The sequence below is a fragment of the Periplaneta americana genome, chromosome 4 (assembly GCF_040183065.1).
Source record: "Periplaneta americana isolate PAMFEO1 chromosome 4, P.americana_PAMFEO1_priV1, whole genome shotgun sequence".
In the NCBI taxonomy this organism is placed as follows: Eukaryota; Metazoa; Arthropoda; class Insecta; order Blattodea; family Blattidae; genus Periplaneta; species Periplaneta americana.
Genome location: NC_091120.1, coordinates 73,167,540 through 73,190,604, shown reverse-complemented (window position 1 = coordinate 73,190,604; position 23,065 = coordinate 73,167,540). Strand labels below are relative to the sequence as shown.

The 23,065-nt window shown below is 35.7% G+C and overlaps 1 protein-coding gene across 1 annotated transcript; it reads left to right on the top strand.

Annotated features, from left to right (window-relative positions):
* The first annotated feature begins 5,760 nt into the window (after positions 1 to 5,760).
* Positions 5,761 to 7,601, top strand: LOC138698839 (piRNA biogenesis protein EXD1-like). Its single transcript, XM_069825054.1, has one exon. It carries the CDS (start codon positions 6,188 to 6,190, stop codon positions 7,166 to 7,168), a length of 981 nt encoding a protein of 326 aa, XP_069681155.1. The 5' UTR covers positions 5,761 to 6,187; the 3' UTR covers positions 7,169 to 7,601.
* Positions 7,602 to 23,065: the final 15,464 nt, after the last annotated feature.

The following is a 23,065-nucleotide window of genomic DNA, read 5'->3' as shown; positions in this document are numbered from 1 at the left end:
CTTGTTTTTCATTAATATATCCATTATTTTGTGAATTATAAGTTGAGTAAGAACTTTGCTCTTAGGTGGTGAGATTCGAAGGCTAAACTACAGTGATAACAGTCTAATATATCGTCACGAAGTTTGAGGTGATTTTTTGCATTTCTCGCAATACAGCGCTCCAAGCAATTAGCAACTGAGAGTACTAGGGACAGTAGGCTGTGCTGGTACTATTTTGCATTGTCTGTGATGAGGCGATAGTAATGATCCTAATGGCTAGCAACTGAAGTTCAACTGTCTTTGGATGCATATTACCTACGTATTGAGCTTCGTGACTGTATGTACTGGACTGTGGTAGTCCTATAAATCAGTGAATAACTGAATAATTTCGAGGGAAAAATTGTTCCGGGGCCAGGCATCGAACCCGGGAGCTATGGTTAAATGTACGATCTGTGTCTGGTAGACTTCCCGGGTAGCTCAGTCGGTAGAACGTTGGTACATTTAAGCAAAGGTCCTGGGTTCGATGCCCGGCCCTGGAACAATTTTTCCCTCGAAATTATTCAAATCAACTTTATAGAGAGTTATACCTGAAAGCTTGATTTGCAGTGAATAACTAGCTGAGTGTTTTTATAAAAGACGAGTATTTTCCCTGGACCAAAAATATAATATAAATGGAGTAAAAATTAGTATTTTACCGTGGACCGAATTTGTGATAAAATGGTTTAAGTACACATTTTCCTGGATCACTGTAGTTGTTCTGGTTCGAATCCCGCCTCGGTCATGGATGGATGCTCTTTGTTAATACTCTGTTCTGTATGTCTCAGTGGAGTCCTCTATGCTCTGCTGAGCTCAAGCCAGAGGAGGCCTACAAATGTGTCGATGTCTAATGTTTATGTGTCCAAGATGTCCATAGAATCGTCTCCTCACCTACAAGCTTTGGTTTGTAAGACCTATTACAGGGAGAATTAAATGACCAATGAAAATAGAAAAAAAGAACTTGCCGCTAATGTATACGAAAGGCCTGTATTTCATTTCAGGTATGTATCCAATTTCTTTCTGCCTAGGAGCTTAATATCTTTACATTTTTTCTTAGTCCTGATACCTCTTTATTTATTTCATTCGATTTTAGACAGTATAAGTAATATTCACTAGACTCCAGAATATAACCTCAGTACTAGTACAATGATCACAGAATATCTCCGATTTGATGACTGTTAAGATAATGATTTCGATTCCTGGAAGTGGACTTGCGGGAATGGATGGGTGTGATGACATTTGCATGAAAACAGATCCTTCACACTGCTGAAATTAAAAACACCCTCTCACTCTCACTGCCAGACCCAATTACTTCACTGTAATAGAGAAGTAACATTTGTAGAGCAGTGAGTAGTTTTCAGTTTTAACATACATGCATAACAATTTGCACTAAAGTATAATTTGTTTCTCCTTATCTCACCTTTTTTCCTCTATGACGTAGACCATGCTCGGAGATATTTTTCATCCCCTGTAGTCATGCTGTTTCAGGCCATTCTCATGTGGTCATAATGATAAAAGAAACAGCATTTTTTTCCTTGCACCAAAAATAAAAAATAGAGTATGGCGTTTTTTTTTCTTTTCTCTTGTACAGAGGAGGAATCCGAAGGCTTACACTGCAGCCTGAGGCTTATTGTACTTGCCACTCCTATTCTGTGAACGATTGAGTAGCCAAAAAGCCACGCTCTTGTACAAGTATAGCACACTGCACCGTGAACTTAACCCTGTCTATAGTATGGATGATGATATGTGAATTAATGATGGCGAAATGAGTCCGAGGTCCAATGCTGAAAGTTACCCAGAAATTCTGCTTCTTTTGGTTGAGGGAAAACCCCGGAAAACCCCCAACCAGGATTTGAACCTGGGCCTGCTCGCTTCATGGCCAGACGCGCTGACACGATCATGCAAAAATATTTCTTAAATTTTTTGTTTATATTTTGCTATTACAATTTCCACTGTCCCTCTTTTTTAAATTGTTGCGCCACCTTAAAGCTCATTCCCACTATGACATAGTGACTATGTGGAAACGCGTATGCGACAAAATGTTGAGTTCGGGGGTGGAGAAATTTTCTTTGGCATGTGTTTAAATGGAGACAAGCGGAAACAGGCACCAAGAGTGGAAGCATGATGAAATAGTACGGCAAAGGGAATTCTCTGTCTAGCTTTACATAATTCAGACTGGTACCAACACAACTAATGCACAATCTGTTCATGAAATTTCTGAAAGACTTAGGGCCAGGGGCGGTCCGTCCTTAAAGGCCACCGAGGCCGTGTCTCACCAATATTTCGTTACCCAGCAATTTTCTTTTTGCACTTAAAATGCGTAAATTTTGTTGACAGTGTACTGGATTCATAATTGTTTCAGTAAATTTCATAACATGCGCAGTGTGTGTCAGTAAAACGTCAAAGATTGTATGACACTAAATATTATGAGCTTGGGCCCGTGTCAAAGGGCGTTCAACTGCTATGGTACAAGGTATACAATGTTCTCTATCAACGGAGATTCACGAAGAGTTACGAAGTTACCGTCACGAGTATAATGCTTCTCGTTGGGGCCTTTCTGCCGGATGGAAGCGACAGTCGCAGTTATTTGTTGTACCACAGTCTAGTATATACAGTCACGAAGCTTGAGTTGTTGAGGGTACTAGGAACAATAGACTGTGCCTGTACTATTTCGCATTGTCTGTAATGAGGCGATAGTAGCGATCCTAGTGATTAGCAACTGTCTATGGATGCATATTCCCTAAGTATTGAGCTTTGTGACTGTATACTAGACTGGTTGTACTGTGGGTTGCAGTGCCACTGAACAGTGGGTTAATTCTAGGAATGTCCGTGTGAACTTTGAATAGTGCATGCGAGTGAAGTGTGAAAACATGAATAAAGTGGATTACCTATTAAAACATCGTTTTCTTCTTTAAAATTAAGAGATAAATTTGAAGTTAAACGACTAGGCACACATCAACCTAATGACTTCAGTTTTACACAGGCGGATGGTATGAAGAGAAGAATTTTCTGCAACTCGTGATTTACAAAGAAGTCCTGGCTAACTGTAAGTGACGAAAAACAAAGTTTATTTTGTTTCTTTTGTCTATTGTTTGGTGGCGAGGGACTGTGGACGTCGACAGGTTGCAAAGATCTAAAACATTTAAGGGAGCGCATCAAAAAACAAGAAGAAAGTGCAATACATTTAGAAAATGCTTGTAAGTTTAAACTATTTGAGGCAGTAAATATCGCAGCACAAATTGATTCCGCAGGCAAATTTTCAATCCAGAAACATAACGAATAGATCACAAAAACAGACTTATTACTAGCAAGAGTAATTGATTTTTTAGTATTTTGCGGAACTCACGAATTATAACTGAGGGTTCAGAACGAAAATCAGGGATCTGCAAATTGGCGAAATTTGTTAGACTTGTTATCTTTACTTGCCAGTCTTGATAATGTATTGGATGAACCCTTAAACAGTACTTCTGTTTTCAATTATACTTTACACATTATGCAAAATGAATTATTAGACAGTAAGTATGATGTATATATCGAAGATCTGAAACAGAATATTAATTATACAGATTTTGTTGTTGTGCAGGCTGACGAAACACAGACAACCTCCAAAAATCCACATCAGTGGAGTAGCGGTTAGCGCATCTGGCCGTGAAACCAGGTGGCCCGGGTTCGATTCCCAGTCGGGGCAAGTTGCCTGGTTGAAGTTTTTTCCGGGGTTTTCCCTCAACCCAATATGAGCAAATGCTGGGTAACTTTCGGTGCTGGACCCTGGACTCATTTCACGGCATTATCACCATCTCATTCAGACGCTAAATAACCTAAGATGTTGATAAAGCGTCGTAAAATAACCTGCAAAAGCCAATTTGTTATTATTTTGAGATACATAAAAGGTTATAAACCTGTGGAAAGGTTTCTTTCTTTCAAAGAGGTAAACAACCTCACTGCTAATGATCTGAGCGAGGTTCTAAAACAGACAAAAAACAAACAAACCTCTCAATTTAGAAAATAAACTCATAGCTCAAGCATATGATGGTGCTGCAATAATGAGTGATAGTTTTGGTTGTATTGTGCTGAACTAATTTTTAAGCAGGAACAATTATCTAAAATTAAATAAAAAATCTTGGTGCATTATTTAACGTGTACCGCAAAATTTGTGAAATATCTGGCCCCACCAACAAAAATGATCACGAGCCGCCACTGCTTAGGGGTACTACGTGAACAAGAAAAAGTTTTATAACTGTGCAAATTCGAGTGACAATCCATTCATCAAGCATCTATAGAGCAGTGGTCATCAGCACTCGCTGAAATGGGTAACGGGTTAGAAGTATATATCTGAATATGCACCGTCGTGCAGAAGGAAGAGGGAGGAAGCATACCTGCCAACAGCCACGGATGCACGCTAGTGCAACGTCTTATCCGCGGGTAAGAGACGCTAGCTCGAGGGTGCACTGTGCTGATGACCGCTGATCTAGAGTATCTAGACCAATACAATGCAAATTTCTACAAGAAACATGAAACTCCAAAATCTTTTTTGTTTTTTAGGTGAATACCGGTGATCTGCAATGTTCCACAATATAACATTTACACTTATCTAATTGTGTCCAATTGTATTTTCTCAAATTCAACTAGAATACGAAAAGGCAGTAAACATATTTGTTTTGATACTTCGACCATAAATTGCTGAATGTGGGGAGGGGAATCAATCATTTTTTCCGCTTCCACAGTGGAATCGAAGCGATCGTGATTCTTCGCAAATAATCATAGTTGTCAAAGTCAATAAATTTGTTTTAAATCACAACAAATTTTATTTCCTGCTGTCAGCTTTACCGAATTAATATTTGAGGAGAAAAATTCGCTCCGGCGCCGGGGCTCGAACCCGGGTCCTTGGTTCTACGTACCAAGTGCTCTGACCACTGAGCTACGCCGAATTCAATCCACAGCACCAGACCGAACCCTCCTCCTTCAATGTTTCCCTTTTTGGTTTGACTCCAAGTTGGACATATATGTTGACGCATATGTCCAATGTCAACTGCCATTATATTACAAAGGAGCGCACTCAGTTGAGTGACTTGTTTGGCCGGGAATTCCGCAGTTAAGTGCACAGTAATCTGTACAGACATATGCATTGCAGCTATGAGAATATTACAGATTTATTAATTTGTCCTACAGAATAATATCTGTAATGTTGACAATATTTGAGTAAAAAAATTCGCTCTGGCGCCGGGGCTTGAACCCGGGTCCTTGGGTTTACGTACCAAGCGCTCTGACCACTGAGCTACGCCGAATTCAATCCACAACACCGGACCGAACCCTCCTCCTTCAATGTTTCCCTTTTTGGCCTGACTCCAAGTTAGGCGTATAATATGTTGACGCATATGTCCAATGTCAACTGCCATTATATTACATAGGAGCGCACTCGAGTGACTTGTTTGGCCGGGAATTCCGCAGTTAAGTGCACAGTAATCTCATAGCTGCAATGCATATGTCTGTACAGATTACTGTGCACTTAACTGCGGACTTCCCGCCAAACAAGTCACTCAACTGAGTGTGCTCCTATGTAATATAATGGCAGTTGACATTGGACATATGCGTCAACATATATGCCTAACTCGGAGTCAAACCAAAAAGGGAAACATTGAAGGAGGAGGGTTCGGTCCGGTGCTGTGGATTGAATTCGTCTTAGTTCAATGGTCAGAGCGCTTGGTACGTAAAACCAAGGACGCGGGTTCGAGCACCGGCGCCGGAGCGAATTTTTCTCCTCAAATATTAATTGTCAATATTACATATATTATTCTGTAGGACAAATTAATAAACCTATAATATTCTTTACCGAAACAAAATTAACTTGGAAAAATTGATTCGGCTTGTGCCGCAGTATCTACTTATAATAATACCAACTAAAAATTATGATTGTAATAATACACGAGAAAATGCATGGATGTTTACTAAATATGGCAGCACTGGAAGTATATAACGTAATCAGTGACCAGAGCCTCTCGTGACCTATGACAAGTCGCGTACGTTTAAATGTAGCCGAGCTGCAACGTGATTGGCTCCTGGAAATTGCCGCGTCGGCTATAACAACAATAGCCCTCATCGCGATTTAAATATTTAACGGTATGAAATACACCCAACTGTTGTCAGTACAAATGTATGGTCAGTGACAAAAGATATGGATGCAGTTATGAAAGAAAACTATAGTGAGAAAATATTTCTTGAAACTGAAACTGATACAATTGAAGGGGTAATAATTGACTCTTCTGATGATAAGAAGTTCACTCTAACCAAAGTAGTGCGGTATCCCTCGGGAGAAGAATATGATGGAGTGTATCACTATTGTAAAGATGAAGTAAAGAATGTCTGTGTCTTAAAATATATTAATAGTGGAAATGAAATTATATGCGGTAACAGTTCTGATGCTAACCACTTTCTGACTGGCGAAGAATACGACAGATTAATTGCTTTGGCTCGAGATACTGTTTTCATTGATTGCACGAATAGCCTTTTTGGTGAAGCTATTGAAACCATTAACAAAGAAACAATTATAGGAATTGATGCAAAGGGAGTAAGCCATGGTCGACAAAGTGATATAGAACTTTTTAGCATATATACACGGTCGAGTATATATCAGTTTGATATTTTGAAACTTGGACGAAAAGCCTTTGACAGTGGGTTACGAACAATTTTGAATGGTACGATAGTGAAGGTTATTCATAACAGTCGTTTGCTGTCAGATTGTCTTTACCATCAATATTCTGTTAAACTGGAAAATGTTTTCGATACACAAGTAGGGGAGCTGATGGTAGAAAGGAATGTAACTGGAAAAATTCCCGATTATGTGTGTAATTTAAAGGAATGTGTGAATATATTTCTTGGAGTGCCATCTTCGCTAGTACATTCTAGTCAGGATGATGCAATGTGGAGTGTACGTCCTTTAACTCCGAGTGTTATGTTTGCTGCAGCGAGGGATGTTGTTTTTTTGTTGGCATTGCAAGAACGCATAGAAGCTAGATTGTTGTCACGTCTTAAGAAAGGTACTGAACTATTTTTAACACTAGTAAGGGATTCAGAGAATGACGAAGCTAACTTCTATATAGGAAGAAATCATCTTGTTCCTAAACAGTTTTTGGAATTTGAATTTATAGATGTGTAATCAGTATGTAGGCATGTTTTATTATTGTGCAAATTATAGGCCTATATTTAGAAATATGAATGTTTTATTGCAGTGTGCTGCTTGTATTTTTATCTCTTTATGTAGACATTTAATTGCAATATTTAATGTTAACAATGGACTAGCTCTGGTTCATATTTCACTCCATTTGGCTAAACTAGCGCTGAGGTAGTTCCTTCGTACTCTCTTTTACACTTTGCATATACAAATCTGTGATAGGTTAGGTTTGGTTGGTTTAGGCTTTTATTAAGCCTCGCATATACGATCAACTGTATCTCCACAAAAAATCTCTTATAATTATTCAACGATTTTCAGTTCTGAAATCACGGAACTATCTCAGCGCTAGTTTCACCTTATATTTTTCTGTAGTATAAACTATTACTTCAATAAAGAAGGGCTAAATAATATTTAATAAATAGACTAATAGATATACGAAGTTTACACTGTTAAACGAGCGTTGAGTGACTTCTTTTCCTATTGCGGATATGCATCTTCAGCCGTCTTACGTGTCGTACCTACATAACTTACGAGACATTACGAACGTTTCATGCTAGTTTGTAATGTTCCAGCGGGAAAGAAATTCGACCATTGTCATATCTCAGGGAAGTATAGAGGTTAGAAAATGGAGTGTTATGACAGGTTAGGTTAGTTTAGACTTTTATTATGTCTTACGTACTTATCTGTGACAGGTTAGGTTACGGTAGTTTAGGGTTTTGTTATGCCTTATATAGGCAAATCTGTGACAGGTTAGGTTAGTTTAGGCCTTTATTATGCTTTGCATAGGCCTATACGAAACTGTGACAGGTTAGGTTAGGATTGTTTAGGCTTTTGTTATGCCTTGTATAGGCGAATCTGTGACAAGTTAGATTAGGTTAGTTCAGGATTTTAGTGACAGGTTAGGTTAGTTTAGGCTTTTATTATCGTCAAGATGAAGGTGAAAGCGATTGAGTGTGGTGCTCTTGAACAGGTAGTGATTTTTTATTTTCTATGTTGGCAGTTCAAGTCTGTCGGTGACTATTCCAGAATCGGCAGAAGTCACTCAACGCTCGTTTCTCCTTTCGTTATCTCCTCGGCCTCATAATTCACTTAAATAATCCCGTCAACTAACCCACTAACCTTGTCACATACCTTGGCTTAATATCACTTAGCCATCCCCTCATTTGACCCATCTAACCCATAAAGAAACTTAAATCAGACGTCAATCCCGTGTGTGGTGTGGGGCGAAGATTGGCCAAAATGAACAATAAACTGATAACTGCACGATAGTAGTGTAGCACAGAGAGGCCTGTGTAAATATTTTCATTTACACATAGGGCTAAGTGATAATATGCTATGTAGCTACAATTACACTTAGCTATATTAAATTCTTTAATGAAAGCAATACAGGTGAAGTAGGCTAAATTTCACAATTTTCATTACTTTATACAGAGCATTCGCTTACATAATGTAGGTCGACCAGGTGGCAAGTGACTGTCATGAAGGCCATGCAACATGCAGCAAACTGTCTTCTGCATGCGGTTGAGTCTCTCTGTAGGAATGGTTGTGTTGACGTTAGAGTGCATGTTATTCGTCTGATGGTGTTAGTGAAGTGTTCAGATTTAGGACTGGTCTTTTGCTGCTGTTGTTATGTGGAATGATAACATTAGGAAATTTTCTTGCAAATCGCCTTTTTACCTTTCTGCAATCACTCGTTTTAAGATAAATCTCTACCATGAAAATGCTTTTTTCTAACGTAAATCGCAGGTGTGTGGGCAAAGAGAGTTGAGTCCAGATTTCTTGTTATTTAGAAAATTGCATTTAAAGTTTCTAAAGAACTCTCTAATTAAGTATTTGACATAAAATTCAAAAGTTTTATGTGTTACTGTTTATTACTTATCCAGGAAACAATATGTGGATATTGAGATTCGATTAGCCTTATTAGAACTTAATAGAACTATTATTTTTGAAAACATTTGTTGATGTTATAAATAAATGTTAATAACTTGTGTTACATTATTCATAGTGCACTTTGTATTAATAACTTACATATTTCTGATAATTAGGTATATCACCTTTACTTTTTAACTTCACTTTAGAATATGCCATTAGGAAAGTTCAGGATAACAGGCAGGGTTTGGAATTGAACGGGTTACATCAGCTTCTTGTCTATGCGGATGACGTGAATATGTTAGGAGAAAATCCACAAACGATTAGGGAAAACACGGAAATTTTACTTGAAGCAAGTAAAGCGATCGGTTTGGAAGTAAATCCCGAAAAGACAAAGTATATGATTATGTCTCGTGACCAGAATATTGTACGAAATGGAAACATAAAAATTGGAGATTTATCCTTCGAAGGGGTGGAAAAATTAAAATATCTCGGAGCAGCAGTAACAAATATAAATGACACTCGGGAGGAAATTAAATGCAGAATAAATATGGGAAATGCGTGTTATTATTCGGTTGAGAAGCTTTTATCATCTAGTCTGCTGTCAAAAAATCTGAAAGTTAGAATTTATAAAACAGTTATAATACCAGTTGTTTTGTATGGTTGTGAAACTTGGACTCTCACTCTGAGAGAGGAACATAGGTTAAGGGTGTTTGAGAATAAGGTGCTTAGGAAAATATTTGGGGCTAAGAGGAATGAAGTTACAGGAGAATGGAGAAAGTTACACAACGCAGAACTGCACGCATTGTATTCTTCACCTGACATAATTAGGAACTTAAAATCCAGACGTTTGAGATTGGCAGGGCATGTAGCACGTATGGGCGAAACCAGAAATGCATATAGAGTGTTAGTTGGGAGACCGGAGGGAAAAAGACCTTTAGGGAGGCCGAGACGTAGATGGGAGGATAATATTAAAATGGATTTGAGGGAGGTGGGATATGATGATAGAGGCTGGATTAATCTTGCACAGGATAGGGACTGATGGCGGGCTTATGTGAGGACGGCAATGAACCTTCGGGTTCCTTAAAAGCCATTTGTAAGTAAGTAAGGTACCGGTATAGGAAATGAAACACAATCACTTAAAAGCAGAAAAATGAGCTGCCTCTAAATAATGAAAACTGATTGAAAAATAAATTTGTAGCATTTTAAATTACTCACAATAAATTTTATTTTAATGCACAATCTTGTTACTGTAAGTGAAAGAGAAAAAATGTAAATTCAACAGAAAAGAGGCCTCTGTATTATTATGAAAACTAACTGAAAGAAGTACATTATTGAGAACATTACTCATCATTACAGTCTACATTGTCAGTAGCCCGGAGAATGTCCTGCACATCGGCACTCATTACCAAATTTTCATGAAAACTCCAGAAAATTCTGGAAATGAAGGGCCGAAGTGCAAGGAGATCTTTTTTCTTCTCCTTTGATACAGGATTGAGACCGGAGTATTTCTGAGGTGGTTTGAATTTGTTATATTCTTTACCTGTCCTTCGAAGATTCACAGAGCGGAAAATTGAATCATTATGAAGCGAAGTTTTGAAATAGTGTGTCCCACTGTTTCCTTTCTCATAGTGAAGTCGACTTTATTTCTCTCCAATTGACTTTCTCCCCTGCTTCATCAACCTTTCTCATTTGGATTTCCTTCTGTAACAGAGTCGAGGATCCCAAAAAGTCATCAGTTTCCATTTCCATAACCAAGAGTGATCTCTTCATTGGCTCCTATAGCCACCATTGACTCGTACCACATAAAACAGATCCCTTGACCCATCACAATCATGGACTGTTAGATTGTAAGTTCACAATTTATTGTCGTCTATAGAAGGCCAAGGAGCTGCTTACCACCGGGGTTGGGAGGCACTGCTGCCTGTCGAAGCAAATTGTTTTTCCTGCGCAGTCCTCTATAGACAGCTCTCGGTCTTTGCACTCGCAGAATATGCCTTCTCTGCCCCTTCTAAATGCTCTTCGGATTCTTTCTGTAATGTTGCACTGTCTTCTGAAACTTTTATTGACATGGTCAATCTATCACAAGTTTGACAAGTGTCTTTGCTGGGTGATCTAATTGCCATATTTAAATTCATGGTACGTCTTTTCATACATCTTGCGGTTCACGTGGTTCTCTGGATATTTATTTTTCTGCTCATTGTATATATCAGCAAGAGTTATTTCTTTTGAGAATCTTTTCTTGAATAATGACTTTCCGTAACCAAGAGTGGTTTCTTCTTACCACACTGGCGAACCAATTGAGCCCAGTTATGAGGGTGGTGAATGGGTGTATTGCATTACTTTTACCTGTAGGGATATAACAGTCGGGTAAAGAGGGTTAAGTTCTTTCTACAGGACTTATTTCATTGTTCTTAGAACTAGAATCCATTGCAACCCCACTTTACCCGCACAATATCACTTTAGAGATGAATAAACCCATGAGACACATGCCCATAACTGCTGTGCTCTTTGGCATATGACTTAATTGACTTGACACAAATGTAGAGAACATTTTTATCTATAACTCTGTAGACATATCTCAATTTTTGAGGATAGTGGACTTAACTCTCTCTTTGCCTGTGCAACCGCGAAATTTCTGTGGTGCCATGCGAGCAAGCTAATCTAAACACTTCACTAACACAATCAGAAGAATAACACTCAATCTAATGTCAACATAACCACTCTACAGAGACATTGAACTGGACTGCCAAGCGAGTTGGATGGTTTTCCACGAGTTGTCTGGCCTTCGTGCAAGTCACATGCCACCCAGTCAACCTACATTATGTAAGCAAACAGTCTGTACATCATTATTTAAGTTAATAAAGTAATTCACTGAAAAACTGTTAAATTATTTAAATAAGCAACTAAGTACTTCACTGTGTTGGTATTAAACTGTAAGTAGTAGTTGTTTATTAAATAGTAACTTACAGTTCTTCATTGATATATAAGTGTTAAAAGAGTGTAATCAAGAATGAAGAACTAATTCACTCTAAATTTTTTTTTTTTTTTTTTTTTTTTTGCGGAGGAGAGCTACTGCAGCCTCGAATGGGCTTACTGTGCTTACCGCTTATGTGAAAATGGTTGAGTCTGAATGGCAACTTTCTTCATGACTCAGCTATGTGATGCCACCCATCAAATCAGCTGTGTAGGCTCAAAGTCTGGTAGGTAAAGTCTTGCTAGAACATCCATTCACTCTTTCACCCCCCCCCCCTCGTGAATATACTATGTCTGCTGACACTGATGCCATCTGTACATCAGTCACAGTAGGCCTATTCAGCTGCAGAATTTTGGATAGATAATATTGAAATGATGATTATAATGAATATTGAAATGAAGAGTGGTGATGGAATGATTGAGGGAAACTGAAGAACCTCAGAAGCCTTGGCTTTGTCCATTACAATAGGCCTATACCTCTGCAATCATTGGGATTTGAATCCGGATCTGCAGTCATCATAAGCCAGAGCTATATGACTACATATTAGTAAAATCAAGGACGCACTGACGGGGGGAGTCCATTGGGTCTGGATCCCCCCCCCCCCCTCAAAGTGATGTAACATTTTTACTGAGTTTTTAAGCATTGGTAGCATATAAATCCTGTTATCTATAATTTCACCGAAATGATTCACGTACATGTACATAACACTTCTGATTTGACATCCATCATGACATCACGGTTTCTCCACAAGATGTTGAGATGTTGTTAATAAGCTAAGTAGACTGAACTTTGTTTTATGAAAAAAAAAGTTGCATGCGTGCATTTATGTAGCTTAACATCCTTTTATTGAACCATCCCCAAGAGAAATTCCTAGGTGCGCCATTGGACAGAATGTCCCAAAAATAATAATTTCAGGAATGTTTTTGTCATATGTAAACAATGAAAACAGTAGAGTCCCTATTATCCGGACTGTATGGCCTGAGGGCAATCCGGATAATATAGAGGATGAGAGTGCTATGTGGTTTTTGATCCTGTAATCTTAAAGGGACAAAGGTCTGACTCAGTAATGTAGATAGACGTTACTCACATGTACATAATAAACGACTTTTTATTCATATTAATGCAGTATAGTATGTAATTGTAAAAACTTTGTTATTGTTCAGTACTGTAAATACAGGGTGGAAGTAAAGAAACCCTGTAGATTTTTAGAGCGAATAGCTCGTGTTATATGTAACAAAAAACTGTAATACTATATTGGTGAAAAGTTCATAGTTTTCTCAGAAAAAAAAGTTCCCTCCCCCCTCTTATTCGGTAATTATTGCGAATTGGTTCGTGATTTTTGTCCATATCGATAGCAAATCTAATAAAGAATCATTTGTCCCTCTGTCGTGTTTCAATAACGTGGGCAGTTTTCGTGTAAATCTAATTTTAAAACTAGTAATTTCAAACCACTGAATGATGCAATCCAACGTTGTAGCTAGAGAAGGAAGCGCGAGGCAATACATGTATGCTAAATTCATTGACCTCTTACATCTGTATTGCGCTACGAAAGGAGACTTAATTTTCTAATTAACCGTACATTTAATCTCAAAAGGTAACATGGGTTTCTATTCATTTAAGCGTACCCTATCTTCCCTTTCAATCCGAAGGTTATTTCACTTCCACCCTGTATGTACACTATTGTAATTAAAAAAAAAAAGCGATCTGGATAACACAGAAGGCAAGATAATCGAAGTCCGGATAATTGGGAGTCTACTGTAGTTTATATGTACTTAGGTCCAGAAATGTTTGGTTTCCGACTTACAGACTTTCACAACATCATGCAGACCAGAATGTCTTTATCTCTCATAGACGGTTTCCTGCAACACAAGATACTGTTTAACTTAATCTGATAGTTGTCTGGTTAGTGGTACATGTTAATTGGACGTTATTAAGACCATGTACACAAATCAGGAGTGAGTAGATATGCATTTCATACATGGTGTGGACAGCAATGTTGTAGAACTCATTGCCTGTACCAAGAAAGCTACCCACACTAAAGATGTCTAAATATGAAAACATTTGTGAGTATCGATCACCACCTGTGTGAATATTAGAATTTTACACCTTGTGCTATGTAAAGAGGACGACCAAGATATACGACTCCAGTGCAAAAGTGGGGGCTTCTGGATATTGTAAATGTAACTCCTGAAATTAGCACATGAAAGTTAGCAAAGCATGTGGATATTCCTCTTTCAACTATCTGACGAATGTTGTGAGGACAATAGTTGTATCCCTACCATCTGCAACATATAGAGTCCATCACTGTGGAGTAATGGTTAGCATGTCTGACCGGTGAATTCTGGTTGATACAAGTTACATGGTTCAGGTTTTTCCCGGGGTTTTCCCTCAACACAATAAGAGCACATACTGGGAAACTTTCGGTGCTGGACCTTGGACTCATCTCGCTAGCATTATCACCTTAAAGTGTCGTAAAATAACCAACTAAAAAGAAGAAAAACATGTAGAAGCAATGTCACCAGCAGATTATAACGTTCAATCAATATGTGGGTACCATTAACTAGACAACTACCAGATTGTGTTAAGCAGTAGGCTATCTTGTATTGCAGGAAATCACTGGTGGGAGATAAAGATATTTCCCATTAACACGTGTTGTGAAAACCTGTAACTTGGAAACCAAGGATTTCCGGACATGTGTACATATTATGAACTATTTACATTTTGGACACTGTGTATTAAATAATACGGAATTTAATTGAGTAAAAGTGCATAATAAAGTATTAAGGAAATAATTCACTCTATACTACCAACGCTTATTAATGCATGAAGCCAAATAACTAATGAAATATAATTGCTTGGATTAGGTAATACAGATGGTTATGATGCTGTTGCAATCATAGTTTGTTATGTAATACCATTGATTAGGCGTACAGTGTCTAATCTTTAATGAAACCAATGCAGAATATATTGTTTTGTGAGCAACAGTGCAGCAGTAGGGCCTAACATTTGGATTATCAGTGTGAATGATATGTGACTCCTACAAAAATACTGTAGGCTGTACTTGGAGTAATGGTAGCATAAATTATAACCAATGATTTATTTAATTACATCTTCAAATGAGCGATTTTATGTATATATATTATAAATTGTCTTCAAAATCTTCTGTACAGAATAGCTCAATTCCAGCAAGCAGTAATTCTTTCCGACTCAAAAGCAGCCATTTTAGCTATAACATCCACTTTAACACCAAAAATCAACACATTTTTGAGTGCTGGAAATGTCTATTTCACCTCAATAACCTAAAGAAAAAAATAGTTTTTCAATGGATACTAGCACATTATGGATTGACTGGCAATGATGCTGCTGATTATCTTGCCAAAAAAGGCTGTCAAAAACCTGCTACACAGTTATCCTATTATGCAACAAAAAGAATAATTACTTCACAATACCACAAAATTATAACAAATCGTCATCTCCAAATTTCCAAAAATAAAAGGTGGGAATTTGTCTCAATCCAAAATCTCCCTGGATACCCAAGAAAGAATGCGTTGCAATTTTTAGACTGTTTACGGGCCATGACTGCTTGGCCAAACATCTCCCCGCTCTGCCTCTTATGTGATCTTCAAGAGGAAATGGATCAAGATCGTCTTCAACACTGCCCAGCCACTATCAACTTTGGCGTCCTTGAGTGAAAAATACTTGAGAGCAAGAGAATTAATGATTTCATTATCAGAAATTCAACATTAACAAACAACAACAACAATATTATAATTCGTATAATGTGTAGAATTTATTATTTCTTCAATTTGAATATGTCTCTTAGACATGAGAGATTCTAGCACATATATGTGTCACATGCACAGTGATGAATATATTTTGTCCTATTTGTCAAAAATATATATCTTTTGAAGAATTGAGAATTCCATTGTCATTAAATCAAATTTATTATGCTATAATGATTTCACATAATATTTGTAAGTTCTGTGGATCTTCCATGTATTTTAGACACAATTCTTGACCATTTTTCTGAAATTTCTTTTACACCAATCTGCATCAAGTTATAAGGACATTCTATACAATTTTTGACTTCATTCAGATACGTAACAAAAGTTTAGAGAATCTAACTTGGATTTCATTAGATGGTATAATTTCATTAAGTATCATATTCGATTATATTATTCATATTTTCATGGCTTGAATTTTTTAAACTTTTCAATGGTCTAAAATGAATAAAAAATTAGTAGTGGTATTGTCTGATGAAAGGGTTGCAAGTTTTTGGAGCATCACTTGGCAAATTTGCTCATAACTTACATGCAACATATATTTAAAAGACAAGACTGGTAGTTATTCTTTCATACTACGGAATTTAAAATCAATTTAGACTCATCAAAAGTTTTTATAAAGCAAAATCTGTTCTCCATAGTTATAGGCTGAATCAGTTGAGAACTTATACTGGTGTTATTTTCAGCGCCAGTCTGTTCAGTTTTTCTTACCTATAAAAGTTACTCAAATAAGTTTTCAATCTCTGGAGTGTCGAAAACTCCTTTCTGAACTGATAGTTGTCACAGGTAGAGTACATAGAATTTTGAAAAGTCTGGAATATTTGGGAAAAAATCTTACGACATGCATTGAGACTCTAAATTGCAGTTGAAGGGAGTCTTGCGAGTTTAACAGAGTGTCATTTTGTCTTTCATAGTTCAAACTTAGCTTTTATTACAGGAACTGGACCTAGAAAATCATTCCTATAAAACATTACTGCTTCTGAAACTCTTTCTCCTAACCTTCAGTTCGAAATTTTGGGACTATTAAGCATGTGAATTTTATTTCTTTGTGATTTAAGCCTTTCAGTTAATTAGTCATCTTAACATGAAAGTCAACAAAGGAATGTACACTGATACACAGTAATATTTCACTAGATGATTTTCCATGTAATTTTCCCTATTTATCTGTTTTCCATTTTGGCGTGGCAGTTTTTGTAAATTAACTTAATTGTCTTTGCAAAGTCTTTCAGCAGCTAAAAAATTGAGTTAAAACTTCCATGTGCATTATCTCTATATTTATGTAAAGTTTGCATGACAAACACATCATTAAGACGTCACAGCCTACATATTATTGCAATGACACTTGATAAGGGGGTATGCCATTTAAAGAAAATGTTTCACATGCCAAAAAACTGATTGCAAAGTTTCCACGTAAAAGACTAGCTAATATAATTGACAAGTCTTAGTAGACAAGTATTTATCAAAAGTTTCTTGTATCTGTTACATGCTCATTGTGACTTTTCGAAAAAAGTTCTATAATAGTACCTATATTGTAAAACAAATGTGGTAAGTGAGATTTACAGGAATGAGGGAAAGTTTGAAAAGAGACGAACCTGTTCTTCTATATCTCTTTGTCTCCCTTTTCCCCAGGAACCCTTTGTGACCCTTTGCAAGTATATTTTGAAACTAACATCTCACATCACCCGCGTGGAGGGTGGGAATTAACTGGTGGGGGGATAAGGGGGAGTTGTCTCCTGTTGGAAAGTTATCATCCTCTCATAAATTCACATTAACATCCCTGCCAGGGATAACGTCTATCCCCCTCACAAAATATAATTGTTTTAATACGAATATACTTTATGAAGTATAAAGTAAGCAAAGAAAATAATATTGATGTATTATCACCAGCAAGTTGACAGCAATCAATAACTTAGGAATTACACATCTTATCTTAAGCCTGCTCATGGATATAATAATATTATTATGATCAAGATGCAAGACAAGCAATTCAACGGGGATCAACCGTTGAGCTGTAATAGTAATAATAATAATGAAAATTTTATGTATGGTACCCTATACTCTATCTAGGATTCTACCCACACCCCATCAGAAATCTTAATTTGCACTCTGCCCGCGTGTTCTAATTCATCCTAAATCAAAACTTTGTATAAACACGAAATAACTAAATATAAGAACAAACGAATAATAATTATCTTATCTGTATACAAATAAAGAAAAAAACTTTCTTCAAAAAATAAAAGGGGAAGCAATGCTTCCACCACATGCATGGATGCTACGCCCCTGGTTACACTCTTTATTGGAAAAGTTACGACTTCTTTTCAGTTGGTCTTCCTGCTGTATTTGAAGGTCATTTTAGCATTATGACCACGTTAAGAAAAACTGTCATACATCCATTCATATAATACCAGCATCATATGGAAGGTCAATGTAATTTTATAAAGTCGTCTGGTTTGTGACATTTATAATATATATATTTCTACTTTAGAGAACTGTTTAATGTAACAGATTTTGAGAGTGTAGATAGATTTAATCACATGCATCGAATTGGCATTTATTCAGCACTATTGGTTGAAAGCTTGTTCAGGATAATGATGAAATGACAAACAGGAAAGAAATTTAGAGGATATTAGTTGTTATTATATTAAGTATTCTGTTAGTATTTGCTTATGAAAGTAAAAAAAAAATAATAATAATAATGATTTCGAGAACCCTGAGAGTAACTAATATTCAAAACAAGTTAAATCCATTTTTAAGTATTTTTGAGCTGAATATCCCACCAGGGTCTTCAATATGAATTTCGTTACGTGATAAAATAAAATAGAGCTATGTGTCTCAGTGAAACATACAGCAGAATCCGTATAGGTCAGTTTCTGTCTAATGCAGTGGTACTCACTAGAAATTAGAAGAGAGTCAAAAGTGAGAAATAGTAATTTACCGAGAGCCACAATACATTTCACAGTATTGAAGCTTAACAAAATGAGCGGATTATTATTATTATTATTATTATTATTATTATTATTATTATTATCATTATTATTATTATTATTATTATTATTATTATTATTATTATTATTATTATTATTTCAATATAAAGTAACAGAACTGACGCATATTCCCAGTAATGGTATTTTCAAGTTGAAGGGCGGACTCTGCTACTCCTCTGCAAAATCATATCAATATGAGCAGGTTGATTTGTTGTTTCATTTCACCTGTACTCTGTTTTGAATTTGAACATTTAGAAAATAAATTGTCACATGGCCTAGAAGGCACTGCATAACAATATCAGCATCTGTGAACGGCTTAATTTCTGCTTCGTGGTACGATGTTTTGTTGTCAGTTCGTTTTTATGGACAGTGGAATGCATTATTTTCTATTTGATATTACGGGAATTTTTAATATTTTAAATTTTTCTATTCTTGACTGAGGATGTTTTGGATACTTATTATCAAAATTTGAATGCACGCTATTATCATGTCTATTGATATAAAAACATTTTTAACCAATTATTATATCAAGACATAATAAGCACTTGAAACATGTCATTACTGGTACCTTTTTTTTAAAAATAAAACTAATAGGTACGTGCCGTTGAAAACCTTCAATAGCAATAATGATGCAAGGTAACCAAAGTTTTCTTCAGTTGCACATTATTATAGAAATTAAAAAAATAATTCTCAGAAAAAGAGTAGTAATAGTAATAGGCCTCTTAGTTGAAGAACTGGAATAAATGTCTTTGAGAGCCACATAATGAGTATCACTGGTCTAACGCTTTTCCAATTCATGCGAGCTAAAAGAAGGAGATGCACTATCACCTTGACTTTTTAACTTTGCTGTAGAATATGTCATTAGGTAAGTCCAGGAAAACAGGATTTGGAATTGAATGAGATATCAGCTGCTTGTTTATGCGGTTGAGGTATGTTTGAAGAAAATCCACGCACTGTTAGAGAAAACACGAAAATTTTACTTGAAGCAAGTAAGGAGATAGGTTAGGAAGTAAATCTCGAAAAGACAAATATATGATAGTGTCTGGTGACCAGAACATACGTAGTACGAAATGGAAATGTAAAAATTGGACATTTATCCTTTGAAGAGGTGGAAAAATTAAAATATCTTGGAGATACAGTAACAAATATAAATGACACTCAAGAGGAAATTAAACGCAGAATAAATATGGGAAATGCCTGCTATTATTCGACTGAGAAGCTTTTTGTCATCTGGTCTGGTTTCAAAAAAGCTGAAAATTGGAATTTATAAAACAGTTATAGGCTATTACCGGCTGTTCTGTATGGTTGTGAAACTCGAACTCTCATTTTGAGAAAAGAACAGTGGTTAAGGGTATTCGAGAATAAGATGCTTTATTGTTTAATAAAGAATTAAAAACAAAGATGCTTAGGAAAATATTTGGGGCTAATAGGGATGAAGCGTGCAACTGTATAGGAAAGATAGAATGTTTACTGAAGGTATATAAGTTATGATCTTTTGCACTGCACGAAGGTACAATTTATTTTTCATTAAAATAATATTGTATATAGGTTTTCTAATGTTATGTCACTAATTCAGTTATTGTTATAATCATTGTTAGAGAGCGATTGTGGAGGCAAGAAAGAATATTTAGTGAAAGTATAAATTTATAATTTTGTTTTTGCACAAAGGTATATAGTGTTCATCAATTTTGGATAAATCGCATTTCTTGTTTTTCTCTGTCTATCATTCGTCACATATCGTTATTAATATTAATGTAGAGATAAAATGTATTCATTGCACAAAAATGTTAGATACTCTGTTGAGGTCAAAATAGGTTATAATTCCTGAGTTCAATTCATAACAAGTTATCCAGACTGTTTATATTAATATCGTGGAACCAATTATTACATGTGAATATGGACTCATGTGATGATGTTATAAGCTATTAATTACATAACAGTGTAAAACTTGTGGGATAAATAGTTTTTCCTTGTGATTTTCTCGAAATAATGAAAAGTTGATTTAATTAGAAGAAATGTACGTAAAAATGGTCTAAACCTCAAAATGAGAAATTTCCAGATTAGTGGTGCTATCTCTTCACTGCAAGGGATACTATTTGTGAATGGCCTAACATCTGGAAGTATCATGAAGGTTAAGTATATCGCATCAAAGTTCTTATGTTTATAGCTCTTTTCATGTAGCATTAATTTTAAAACTCAATTTTTTTTTTTCCTCTTTTAAGAAATTAGGATTAGACCGTTTTTACGCACATGACTTCATTTGTTTTGAATATAGCTGTTCATTGATTGCTAGGATTCAGATCTTCGGAATAGGAAGGGTGCAAGTGCAGCTAAGCTATTACAACAAACTTCAGGGAAATGATTATTCTCCAGGAAAACAATAATTCGTATCAACATAATTCATTATGCAATATTTTATATGAAAATAAATCAGATGAATTACATTTATTTATATTAAATACAATACTAGTAAAGTTATAATTTAATTTGTACAGTAATATGTAGTATAAAAATAACTAAACATAACAAAAAATAATTCTCCACACGCACGCACATATCCACAATTTTCAACACATTCATTAATTTGTCAAACGTATTGTGTTCCCATGATTCATAAAGAATTACCATTCGCGATCATTCTTCGTCTGTTTTCGATCTCACTATTATTAGATAAAAACATCCATATTTTATACACAAATTGAATGGTACAGGAGAAAAAGATCATCGTCCACCAAAAGTTAAAAACGAGTTATTACTTGCAATATGTAACAAATATGTAAGTGTATCATGTTGAATATTACTGAGCATGAACGATTAGCATACGAGAAACACGTTGTTTAAATTTGAACACTATGTAAGAACGATTAGGATTGAACTTTAAATTTTCTCTGCTGAAAAATATTCTTTATTTGGCCCTGATATATTTTCCCTGTACCCTTCATGATTGTAACAGGTATAATTAGGCCTATTACCTAAAAACAAGATTATGTTTGAGCTAGAATAACTTTGAAGTGACTTCTTATGAAATCGGTGGTCACCATTTTAAATTGTATGTCCATTGTGACAACCTTAAAATGATGATTATATTAATATCAAATGAATCAATTTTTTCAGTCACGGTACCGGTATATATATTCAGTTATATATTTAATACCATACTGAAAAAATATAGGCCTACTTTATTTTGCGGAAGTTTAATTTAGGCTAAATTTAGATTCCAGTTTATTAATCCATAAGAGATTGTATCAATTGATTCTCTTGTAAATTAATAATTAATATTATGTTGACAATCAGTAGCCTATATGGTAGGTCTAAGTTGTTGATTTATAATATCATTGTAAATGTAGATAATGTTGTTAAAAAATCGCAAATGGTCGTATACAGATTTTACATTTTTGCTCATAGTCACTAGCTATAATATATTATAAACTAGGTTATTCATTGAATTAAATCAGGGATGTAAATGAGAGGAAATTGTGCGTGACGTATTACTCCCCTCTACCGCACTGATGTGACGCTAAGGTAGGGGTTGTTCATGTCAAAGCCACGCGAACCTAACTCAATTCCATCGCGTGCACGATAGGAGGAGGTTATGAGGGAAAATCACTCCGCGAGTCACATTTTTACGTCTCTGAATTAAATGAATTAGCACAAATGTATTAGCCACCGAGATCTTGTGATTTGTGAAACAATCACTTGTATTGTTAAGACTAGTGTAAAATGTCTATTCGTGTGGTTAGATTATTCAGTCTAGTGCCATATAAAAAGTATCACACTTAAATTTCATTACAACATAATAGTTTTTCTTCACCTGTTAGTAAAACTGAGTACCGGTAAGAAATTTCAGATTATTAAATATCCTTGCCTTCTTTTAGTTTATCATATTATCAGAGCATGCTTAAGAACCAATTTCCGAAAACATTTGGATTTCAATGTATTTTTATTTATTTTTTATTCAGCGTTATACTATAGCCTACTGCAATTGATTTTAAATTTTATTTTGTTAATATTTCTATCGGTTCATCGAAACATTGTTCAGAATCTTGTGAAATGTGAGGAATTTTTTCAATAATATAATTAAGCAAATTACTGTATTTTACATCTCTGAATATTATGTAAGCACGGTCTGAAAAATATATATTCCTAACAGATAAGAATCAGCTCATGACACGAAGCATTGTTAATGAACTTGACACTTTTTTTCCGTCAGCCACAAAGTTTGTAGAAGGAATACTCATCATAAGTTTTTACGAATCACATTTTGTACGAG